Consider the following 12,226-nt stretch of genomic DNA (forward strand, 5'->3'; position numbering starts at 1 on the left):
AAGACATGTGAACAGCCTCTGCCATACATGAGTAGCTGGAGACAAAAGGTTGAGAGCTTCTAAACTAAGCTACCAAAAGCCTGTTAACTCTTTCGGAGCCAGTTACAATGCCGTGGATTAGTAAGCACTGCACCGTACTCCCAACAATAAGTGAATCTGAGAGGCAATAGCTTTTGAGTGTAGAGCCAAGCTTACTGGCTATCCTTGGCACAGCTCAACAGGATACAGTGGCCTGCCAAGAACAGAGCAACCAGCAGGTAGCCCCAGAGGAAAACATTTTGTATAGCACTCCATGTCCAGGGATTTCTCCTCATGTACAGAAAAATCAGTGCTGAAGAACACTTGGCTCCCTAGATCCCAGAGAGTTAGACACAAAGAAGGGAAGCAGATAGGCCTCAACATAACTAGTGATAGCCATGAAGGGACTTCTGGGATATTCACTGCACACCTGAGGAAGGACACACAAAGAACAGGGAAGCAAAGGCATGCCGGAAAACATCCCGTGCTACCTCAAAGCCCTCTACTTGAAGCTTCCGGGCACCATATTCTAGATTTTAGTCCTCAAGCACAGTAAGGCTTTGTCTGCAGTGAAATCTCTTCAGTGAAGTCCAGGCAGGGAAAGGAAATGGACTTACCACAAACGTAAGGCATGTAACCAAGGAATGTCCAAATATAAAGAGTTATTTAGGGGGTCTTGAAGTTTGAGTATCTCTAAAAGTATCACAAAACAAGGAAAGAGAAGGAAAACACCCTGTGGTAGCTGAAAAGGAATGGCCCCCACAGACTTCTGTGTGTCCATGCTTGGCCCATAGGAAGTAGCACTATTAGGAGGTGCGGCCCTGTTGGAGTAGGTAAAGCCTGTTGAAGGAAATGTGTCACTGTGGAAGTGAGCTTTGAGGTCTTCAATGTTCCAGCTAGGCCTACTGTGGCACGCAATTTCCTTCTGCTGCCTGCAGATCAAGATGTAGAACTCCCAGATCCTTCTCCAGCACCATGTCTGCCTGCACGCAACCATGCTTCCCTCCATAATGACAATGAACTAAACTTTTGAATCATTAAGCCAGCTCCCCTATTAAGTGTTTTCCTTTATATGAGTTGCCATGGCTATGGTGACTCTTCACAGCAATAAAAGCCTAACTAAGGCACACTCTTAGGACTTGTAAGGACCTTACGACGACAACACAGAGAGAAAAGCAGAAAGACTCTCATACTCGTGTCCAAAGAGTCACCTTGTATTAGGAGTCCCAGCATGAGAACCCCAAATACATAATTCTTTCAAGGGTCAAGGGGACTCTTCCTCCATTGCACATGTCAACTGGAAGAGGATATAGGCCAAAAGGTTAAGAAAGAAGCAAGCATTGTGGAGAACTGGGCACATCCCAGGAAGTTAGGAAAACCCAACTCTTTTTCCGGCTTCATTTCTCCCATGCATACTGCACTTAGTTTCCGATCCCATTAAACAGACTTCAAAACAGTGTATGTTTCATGACCAAGGGAGCAGCTCTGGACCAGTATCACCAGTGGCATGTCCATGCAGGGTCCAGCACCCCCTCAAAAAGCCTGCAGTGTCTCTTATGTATTCCCCACACACTCTTCTTACACCAATTCCCCTGCTCTGTGTGCACAGCTGTAGACATGTGGCCTGGTATCCCAGCTTAGAAATAATGCCAAGACTGCATCAACCTTAGGATGCTAAGACTCCTCCTACCCCTCCCTCCATCTACCCGGAGAAAACCCATCTCAGTCCAATACCTTGAGGCCAGGAAAGGAATCAGAAATGAGTCCTCCCAAGTCTCATTCCTCCTTAACTGAGTGGTATAATCAGAGGAATGGCAACAACACTACTCCCTGTAAAAGCAGCTCCCAAGATCTTCTGGCAGTAGCGAGTCCTTCCAAATCAAGACTCTGGCATGATCCACCATCCGCTCAGAGGATAGCTACCATCTGTTTAGGGGGGGAAATGTTAATACTTCCCAATCATAATCAAATAGGCAACCACTTTACTATAAGTACCTATTAGCCAACTCTAATTTACAATGGAACAGCCCTGTATGGCCCTCATTCACCCATGGGCCCATCAGAGGCGCAAACACACATCCCACTGCTAAGATGAAAAGCAAGCTGCCTAATAAAGTGCTAAAGGCACTACGAGAAGTCCGCACTGCATTTCTTGACCCCTCTGTCTGTCCTTACAGCTTCCCTCAGTCCACAGACTTTAATGTATACAGAAGGAAATAGAGGAAAGTATTTTAATCAGGGGAGTAAATGAGACTCCTCCCATTCTACCTGTCCCCCAAAACAGATGAGTCCCAGGTTTTCCAAAGAGTGACCAACAAACAGTTTTGAAAGTGAAATTCAAGGGAGACAGCATTCCAAGACAACTAGACGAACCACTGAAGAACCCGGCTGATTTGTTCACCATCCAGATGCGTTCCTCAGACCTTCCTAAGTCCTTTGCACTCACCTAGTCCATAAAGAAGCAGAACCTGGTACCTTAGGCAGTTCTGGGCTCTGGCTTCTTACTGCATGCCTCGGGGCCTCAGTTTCTTTATCTGTAAAAAGGGGTCATTATCCTAATAAGCCTAAGGCCTGCTTTCAGTTCTTCAAAACCATTCAACTGTTTTCTCTGAGGGCACATCAGGAAGGCAAGGTGTATGGAGCTGTATCCTCTAGTCATCTCTGATCTTCAAATGGTCATAAAGAAAAGGAGTCCAAGGCCACATAATTTTTCCTCTCAAAAGGGTTTCACCCTATACAAAAACTAGAAGGTGTATTCTATTATTGCTCAAATGGATTAGCATTTTATCTGGCTTTTGTTCTAAGAAGGTCAGGGCATGAAGATGCCAGGGGCACTGAGAATGGTCACAACAGAGCAGCTTGGGGTTATGCCATTTGTGTGGCCATGAAAAGTGGGGGAGGCTGGAAGTTGGGTGTTCTCAGCCCAACTTGCTCCCAACCAAACAACCAGAACAAGTCAGTCCCTGTTCTAAGCCATGGTTTCTTCTGATGTGAAAGCCCAGCCAGCTCATAGACCCCAGTCTTCTAATATCTAATTTTAAAATATTTGGTGAAGATGAGCTTATCATAAATTCATAACACTGCCCCCTCCCTCCCAGGCCAGCAAGCACCTAGCACAACATAATTACTGTTAAAACTCTGAAACAGTTTTGTATATTTCTGTGCCCTCCTGCCCTGAACCTCACAGCACTCACCCCTCACCTGGCCCAGGCACCCCAGGATTTAGCAATCAAAGAGTGAAGACCTAGCACAGTGGGGACAGGGTTCCTGCCAGGGCGTGCTCCAGTAGGAGGTCTTTCTGATTGTTCCCATCCCTGGCCATACAGACACTTCACAGATCAGCCCTGCCAGGCTAAGGCACTATGCTTCATCAGTAAGCAGAGAGGAACCCCAGCTGAATTTAAAAACCTTTATGATTCCAAAGGAAGATGAGCTCATATTGCCAGACCAAGACTTTGATGAATGAGATGGAAGTTGTTAATGAGGGGCCCAAGACATTACACGTTCAGCTCATGTCTGACTAAGATGCTCATCTTCCATAAAGTGGGTGTCCAGCCAAATTCATGGACAGTTCTGAGCTCCCTGGCAAGACAGTAGGCAAAATTCGAGTGAGGGAAGCCGGGCAGAGGTGGTGCACGCCTTTAATCCCAGCACTTGGGAGGCAGAGGCAGGTGGATTTCTGAGTGCAAGACCAGCCTGGTCTACAGAGTGAGTTCCAGGACAGCCAGGGCTACACAGAGAAACCCTGTCTTGGAAAAAAAAAATAAATGCAAGTGAGGGAGAGAATAAAAATGCATTCAAATTAAAACACACAGAGTAATACATTTTTATAAATGTACTCAAATATACAACATGTATAAGTCTGCAAAAGCATACTTATAGAGATATCTGTATGTGTAAACACATGTATACCCAGAAGTACACAAATGAATGGGTTACCAGCCTGATATAGTGTTATCATTTAGTGGATGTAGGTGCCAGTTTAGCCATGTACAGGATATGGATTTGCTGGGGAATGGCCCTTGGCAGAAGGATTGGTATGTAGAAACAGCAAAGACATAAAAAAAGGAAGGATACAGAGAAAGACTAAGGCAAGGGATCTAGCAGCTGCATGCTGGGCCCACATCAACAGCTACCTATGTGATCAAGGAGGGAACAGTCAGAGGTAGCAGTTAGCATGGCTTTCAGGTCACCATGCTTAATCTGTCCTAAGAATAAAACATTCAATGGAAGTATAAAATAAAATGGTAAATACGTGAAATAGTAGGACTCTGGGTGTTAGCTTATTCAGTCATCTTTGTATTTTTCTGTACACTTTATTTCTCAAAAGATAATGAAGATCATTGCAATCTCTTCTCCATATCTACATGAGGCCTGTTGCCCTCAGGTGTTGATGACAAGAACTGTTTATGAGCATTCCCTAATCCTCCCCCCACTGCAAAAGTAGTTCAGATTTCTAAAATAATCCAGACTAGCCCTTTGAAAGATTAAAAAACTGTTTTTTTTTTCCTCATGATTAAAACTAATATAAAGAAGGTCTATGAGATCCCAGAACTTTGGAGCCTGTCTTAGTCAGGGTTTCTATTCCTGCACAAAACATCATGACCAAGAAGCAAGTTAGGAAAGAAAGGGTTTATTCAGCTTACACTTCCACGCTGCTGTTCATCACCAAAGGAAGCCAGGACTGGAACTCAAGCAGGTCAGGAAGCAGGAACTGATGCAGAGGCCACGGAAGGATGTTCCTTACTGGCTTGCTTCCCCTGGTTTGCTCAGCTTTCTCTCTTATAAAACCCAAGACTACCAGCCCAGGGATGGCACCGCCCACAATAGGCCCTACCCCCTTGATCATTAATTGAGAAAATGCCTTACAGCTAGAACTCATGGAGGCATTTCCTCACCTGAAGTTCCTTTCTCTGTGATAACTCCAGCTTGTGTCAAGTTGACACACAAAACTAGCCAGTACAGAGCCTAAGCAAGACTATGAATTCAAAGATAGCCTGGGCTACAAAACAAATTAGAGTCCATATAAGACCTTCAAAAAAAAAAAAAAAAGCAAATGAAATGCATAAAATGGATGCTTTTCATTTTTGAGTTCAAGCATCTGTCAAATGCAGAATGAAGTTTCTGGCATGCTGGGCTGAGAGATCGATGGCTCTTGCCGCAAGTTGCTCCCGGCCTAGGAGGACAGACAGATGATATGTGAGGGGGAAAAATGAGAGTGCACTGTGGGCAGTGTGTAATACGGACATTTTTACTACTACATATTGTCTGAGACAAAGAGGTTCATGATGGAGCCGTGGGGGCTATATTTTCACAAAAGGACATTAAAAGGAGTCCAGAAAGACTCATATGTCAAGGAAAGAAAGAAGAGGGAAATGCAAGACAAGGAAACCCTTTACATGCCAACATTATGATGTAGATCCCAAAGTCCTTAAAGACATTATGCTAAAGGCATGGGTTGTGGCTCTAATAGGAAGTAGCAGTCTTGACTGGGCAGAGCCTAGAAAGAGGTCATTAGGTCATTAGCAATATGGCTTGAGGGAAAATCTGAGACTTCAGTCTCCTCTGTCTTGGCTTCTCTGCCACGATAAGCTGAGCATACCTCCTCCTTCATGCATCTTCACAAGGATAAACTGAGTAACCAATCAGCTAAAATCCCCCAAAACCATAATCCAAAGTAACTTTTCCTTTAGTATATTGATTGCCTCATGTATTTTGTCATAGCAATGGGTAGCTAACTAACACAGCCAATTACCTACATATTATAGCACTCACAAACCCCATAACTAAGTAGTAACGTTACTAACTTACACTTGAGGAAATGGAGGCTCTGAGAATTTCTGAGCAACCGTATGGAAACCAATGAGCAAATATGGATTCTCATCCAGATTTGAAAGTTCAAGCCTGAAAATGGAGTGTATGTAAAGACATGGGGTTCATGTAAGGGAGAGCTAGGAGCCTTCTGGTACACGAGGTGTCTCTTCCCCTACTAGATTTGGATGCTGTGTGATACCCTCTAGTGTCAACTCAACTGGCTTTAGAATCACCTAGGATATTGAGGTGCACCTTTGATCTGTCAATAACTATTTTTCAGAGAGAATTAACTGAGGAAGAGTAACCCACTTAGAATGTGAGCAACATCATCACAGGGACTGCAGGCTTGTAAGAGTGGAATAATCTCTGTACCATGGTCAGCCGAGAAGTAAGACGTCACAGTCATATATTCCTGCCATTACAAACTCAATGAGACCCTACAACTGTGATGAACTATACCTTCAAAACATGAATCAAAAAAAAAAAATCTTGCTTGTGATCTGGTCATAGAAATTAAAATTAAAAGTAAGAGATACATCCATTGACAACCAAAGGTCAAAATTATTTGTGACATATGACATTTGTTTATTTATAAAATGATGTGAAACCCAAATAAAATGGAATATGACCGAGATCAGAAAGATGCAATATTAATTCTAAGTAGTAACCCTTGGACATACTATCTCTCTGCACCTTGGTCCTAGCTTCAGGTTGCCTGACTTTAGAAAAGGAGATGTTTTATTTCTACCTGTGGGGACACATTCTCCTGGACCAATCAGGACTAAATAAGACAGCTCAGCCTGGAAAAGGAGTTCAGGGGGTGGGAGATGCCAAGGACAGCTTGGGGGCACCACTCTGGATGCTGCCTAATCCATCCCACATGGGGACATACTGTTCCACAAACAGGATGACAATTAATAGAAAAAAATCTGTTCTGATACCACTGCCAAGCATGTGTCAGGGTCTCGGCTGCTGGTGTGCTTCCTTGGGGGGAAAGCCATAATGCTCTATTCTTCCCTTTAGTCCACATCCTGATATTTGCTTGTGGAGAAAAAGGAAAGGGTTGTAGAAAAAATATGGCAGTAGTGCTCAATGCCTATGGTCCATGAATTACCCAAGACAGAAGGCTTTGAGTCACTGGGCAGGCATCCTGTCTAAACCTGTGGAGCTCTGTGGACAAATGGTAAAAGCTGGCAGAAAAATGTGTCTTTAGTTAATGTGTCCAAGAGTAGTCTAGACTTGTTTGAGCCATTAAAACCTATTTTCTTTTTGGAAATTTCCAACATACGTATTTCTCTTACTCGGAATATTTCAAATTATTCACAAAAGCCGGAGGTGTAATTCAAAGGTAGAACAATTACCCACCACATCTAAGTTCCCTAGGTTCAATCCCGGCTTCTGCAAAACAGGAAGAGAGGGAGGAAGAAGTGAAGGAAGGATGGGAAAAAGGAACAAAAGGAGAAAGAGAGGAAAGAAGTTAAGAAGTACAAAGGATAGAGGGATGGAGGGAGGGAGGTGGAGAAGAAAAAGAAACTGTGGCTTGCCTTCATCCATGACTTATTCAAATTCATCAAAGCAAAGTGTTCAGAAGCAGAAGCCTCCAGAAAGACCAGACCACCTGGGCCCACAGTTCAAATCTTTCAACCATTTCTGGGTAGCTTCCTATATGCCAGTGCTCTTACCTTTTAAGGAAGGTCCAAAACCTTGAAAGTATAATTAAGTCTAGCTCCATTTATGTACAAATACTAAACCCTTTACCACATACAGTCACACAAAGATTTACTTTTGCATATGAATCCATGAAAGTCTGTTCTATGAATGTTATTCATGTTCTCTGCTTTAACCCCTGGTCCCCAAGGTCAAGACTCCCACCATGGAAACTAGCTTCAAGTATTAAAGCCTTAAGAGTTCATCTTTCTGGATTTCATAATGCCAACAGCAAACACCATCGTGTTGCTTAAGTAACCTTTAACTCTCCCTCTCTACCTACTTCTACCAACATCAGCCATGCATGACAGCTCCAGCTGGGAAGACATCTTGAAAAATCAAGGTTCAGTTCTGGAATCAGTAACATCCAGTTTCTTTCGGATCATTTGGCCACATCCATGGATGCTAATTCACTATATTAACCCCTCTCATGCCAGGTGTCTCCTACAAGCTTTGGCAGAGCACCATATCCCAGCACTTCACTTCTGCCATAATGGAGTTGAGTGCTCTGTACATGGAAGCTGGCCAACAGATTTAGAAACCATGTTGCTCTTGGCATCCATTCCAGGACTCTGTGTAGAGCTACGTGCTGAGAGACAACCGCACGGGCAGCTTTTTAATACCAGAGTTCACCACCCTCCACCTCCCTGGGCTAAGTCACAACAAGATTCCAAAGATAGGTACAGACAAGAGAAAAGATCACTCAAATGAACAGCCCCTTAGATCATCCACTAACGAAAAGAATTGCCATTTGCCTCATACCCTACTTCCTGCTTAAATTGTACTCATCACACAAGTCCATCAGAGCAACCAGTAGTTTTCAGCACTGCTGTCAGGTTCCTATAGATCCAACACAGTCTCCGGTCCATAATAACCGAAAACAGCACTGACAGGGCTCGCTACCAGAGTTACCAAGGTCCAATGACTAAAGGCTTTCTCAGAGAGGAGATGGAGATGAAACAGTATCTTTTTATCAAAAGGTGGAAACCATGGAACTCTTGGGACTAAAAAAGCAACACCTTACCCTTCATTCCAAATTTGGACCGGCGACCATACTTGTTGATCATGATAAAGAGAACCACAAGAAGGACACAGGCAAAGGCAGCAAGTCCGACTGCTATGGACACCTATTAGAAGCCAAACACAGACAGTCAGGAGTAGTCACAGGAAGCCCCAAGACACTCAAAAATAATGCCTGTGCCCTATGAGAACAAACCTGTTTCAGCAGAATAGGATCCCCTAAAATCTCTGTTATTGAGGTGTGTGCATCCAGAAGCTTACATGTGGGTAGGACATGCAACCCACATGCAGCCCAGGACACCTATACACATCACAACGTCACAATGTCAAAATATAGGTCACCCCTGGAGTAATGTCTTTATGAAACCCTAAGAAAACTTTAAAATTTTTGTTTAAAAATATAAATTTAATCAACTAGATTAAGAAACATTGCATAATTCAATTATCTCAGTCCCTCTTACCTTGAGACCATTCTAGTATCACAAGAACATGTTGGAAGAAACATCTATCTAGTGCTTCAATGAGTAAATTCTTCATGTTCCCATTGAAATCTTTACATAGGATTTCTACTCAGAGAAGTTCAGGAGTTCTGGACTCAAAAGACTCCTTTTTACTTCTCCCCAGGGAAACCTCAGACTCTGAGACAGACTTGGGAAAAACCTATATAAGGACAGTCTCTGAGTAGCTCAGGTTTTTGTAAGTTTGCCCAGTCAACAGGTCTTGCAAGCCATGCCCAGCCAGACTCCTAAGAGACTGGGAATGTCAAACTGTTCTCTTTCTAGCCCTGAGGCTTCGAGTGTGTTCTTCAAAGGCTTCTTCAAACAATGAAGTACTCCCATCAAACAAGGACAGTTTAAACCACTGCAAAGGAAATCAATCCTCATGGCTTTTTTTTTTTTCTACCATTGGTTTCAAGTGAGAGACTATGTAGACAAGTTAGCACCTCAAATGAAGTCCAAAAAATTGGCTCTACCCTTAAGTGTGTTCCTCCTAACCAGGAAGTAACTCACCCCAAAAGTGTCTTCCTCCGGTTTGTGGGTCACAGTGATAGGAGGTGTAGGGCTTGCATCAGCCTCTAAAAAGAAATATAAAGGAGAGGAAGGCAATTAGCTGACTGGCCCCAAATAAGTGCCTACCCAGTCCTTAGGAAGCAGGCCTCTAGATCCACCCTCCTATCTGAGAAGACACTGCCAAGGACTGAGTTGCAGTGTAGCTACTTACCTCATGCATGCTACAGTACCACAGAAAGAAGCCCAAAGGAAGGCAGACTCTGTCCCACCCCTTACCCACAGTCCAGAGAGCACACTACAATGTAAAGTCCAGGACAGGGGTGATGGACATGGCTTGGAATCCTGGCCAGCATGAGGACTAGGAAGATTTTAACAGTGGCAGCTTCTGTCACTGACATCGTCATCCCTTGACTAGGGCACAACTTTCCTTCTTCTTTCCTGGCCCTCCTCCTGTTTCCCTCTCACTCCTCAGTGAATTCCAAGCTCACCAACTTAATGAACAGCCCTCTAGACATTCCCCTAAGACTGGTTTCAGAACACAATGGCAGTTGGAATTAAACACCAGTCAATGGGCCAGGAAATAGCACCAAGTGTCATCTCTATCTACAGTTTCTTCCTTACAAGAAATGGCCTGAGTTCTGAATTCTCTAAAGGGTCATCTGAAAGATTTTTGTAATGACAAAGAACAAGTTAAGGAGTCCAATATGGCATTTACACATTGCCAAATGACCAGAGTGTTCCTACATCGGGTTTTTCTACTATCCCTGGCCTAAAATTGGGCAGAAATGACAGTGATTGCTGCTGATCCCATCATGGGAGAGTAATCAAAAAAACAAACTAAATGCCAATTCCTTCAAGGATTGTCCATCCCTACCCTCAACTCTGTTCTAAACTTGAGTTTCAGTGATGTCATTCAAGGACACATGAGCCCATGAGAAACGATGGTTCTAACCAAGGTAGACTCTGTCCAAATGCTTGATCTCTTAAGTCAGAAGAGAAACACTGACAAGTTTACAGGCCCTACATTTTCTCCATAAGAACAACTAAGAAGATCAATGGGGGGGAGGGTTTCAAAACCCATTATTCACCTGTTGCAGCCTTTTGGGATGTCTTAGTACATTATCTCTCTACCTGGCTGAGGTCCACAATATCGTCATACCTCTGAAAAATCTCTGAGAGAGCCAAAGTAGGGATATAGTTCAGTTGCTTTTAATCCCAGTACAGAATGAGTGGGTTGGTAATCCTGTAGAAGAAACTGAGGTAGAGGGCAGCTGCCCAAGACAAGTGGGCCTAGGTCTTCATCCTCTTCATAAAGTACTAAGACACCCTCAACTGCCAAGGGGCCTGAAACATGAACTTGACAGTCTGCATGTAACAGGACCAAAACTATCAGGACAAAGAGTTTCAAAGCCAAAATGGAGCCAACTTACCAAAGTCAGAGAAATCTGTGCTCTCTGGAAAAAAAAAGAAACAAAGCGGCAATTAACAAATATAATAATAACAAAAGGACAATGGGTTGTATAGGACAGCATCATACTAGCTGTGACCTCTCCCACTTATCATAACTCCCCATTCTCACAGCAAGAAATCCTTCCCAAGTCCCCCTCTCCAATGACTGCACTACCTCTTCATAGGGGCACTCCTATAAAATGTAGGCTCTGACATTTGTAGATATAGCTCCTGGTCTTAAAGAAGGAGTCCACTTGGGAGCTAACAGCTAATCTGGTTTCATTGTGAGGCAGAGAACTGAGGAAATTGAGGACCTTTTCACATCCCAGACCACAGCATCCCTCCCTTGGATGCCAGTACACCAGAGATGGCACTTCAGAGCAGGCCCAGCTATGACCCTAAAATGAATTTTCTTCCTCCAATATGTTTAGGCAATGCTGGCAGCTCATTGAGAAGTTTGGGAGACCCCTTTTTAATCATCCATGTGGACATGTTTTAGCTGAACTTTGACTTGTAGAAATGGCTCTCCCAATAATAAAAGCCAATCCTCAGTTGGACATTAATTAGGAGCCAGGGACTGTGCTCAGTGCTTCAAGAGCTATATCATTCAAGCCTTATAACCTCCTACAAGATGTATAGCAGCGTTCTAGAGATTAAGTAATTGTATACTGTTCATCTAGAAAGAAATTAGAGTTGATTCAAATCTAAAACTGGGCTCTTAACCACTCTACTAGCACTGCTCAAACTTGAGCACATAATGGAATGAATCATCAGAAGATGACTGGTGTCATCCTCCACTGAAAGAAAGAAGAGTTTCCTAAAGAAATTGACTGTTTCAGATATGGCACAGGAAAAATAAAAAGTATACTTGTGTGTTCAGGGTAGCAAGAAAGCACTTAAAGATGCATGGTTATGGGAAGAGAAAGCAGGTGTTGATGCTCAGGTGAAATGTCAGATAATCCAGACAAACACTAATAATAGCCACAGTTTGTTATGGACTGCATTGTGCTGCCTCAAGATCCATGTGACTGAGTTGTAATCTCAGTACTTCAGAAAGTCACTCTATTTGGAGACAAGGTGTATTCATGAAAATGCAACCATTAGGTCCTGATAAGAAGGCTTTAGGACATAGATGTGCTCGGGGGAAGGGAAGGTCAAGCAAAGATGCAGAATAAAAAGAATCTACAAGCCAAGGAGAGAAGCCTTGG

General features: G+C 43.4%; 1 protein-coding gene across 8 annotated transcripts in view; it reads right to left on the reverse strand.

Moving 5' to 3' along the window:
- Ntrk3 (neurotrophic receptor tyrosine kinase 3) overlaps window positions 1-12,226 on the reverse strand; it is a 375,962-nt gene that overhangs the window by 238,274 nt on the left and 125,462 nt on the right. For all 8 annotated transcript variants that reach the window (XM_031387032.1, XM_031387031.1, XM_031387030.1 and 5 more), the window contains 3 exons: window positions 11,000-11,023; window positions 9,570-9,634; window positions 8,564-8,666 (listed from right to left, as the gene is read on the reverse strand). In XM_031387032.1, the coding sequence (XP_031242892.1) occupies window positions 8,564-8,666; window positions 9,570-9,634; window positions 11,000-11,023 (192 nt within the window). The remainder of the gene's footprint in view (window positions 1-8,563; window positions 8,667-9,569; window positions 9,635-10,999; window positions 11,024-12,226) is intronic.

Source organism: Mastomys coucha, unplaced genomic scaffold, assembly GCF_008632895.1.
Source record: "Mastomys coucha isolate ucsf_1 unplaced genomic scaffold, UCSF_Mcou_1 pScaffold21, whole genome shotgun sequence".
NCBI lineage: Eukaryota > Metazoa > Chordata > Mammalia > Rodentia > Muridae > Mastomys > Mastomys coucha.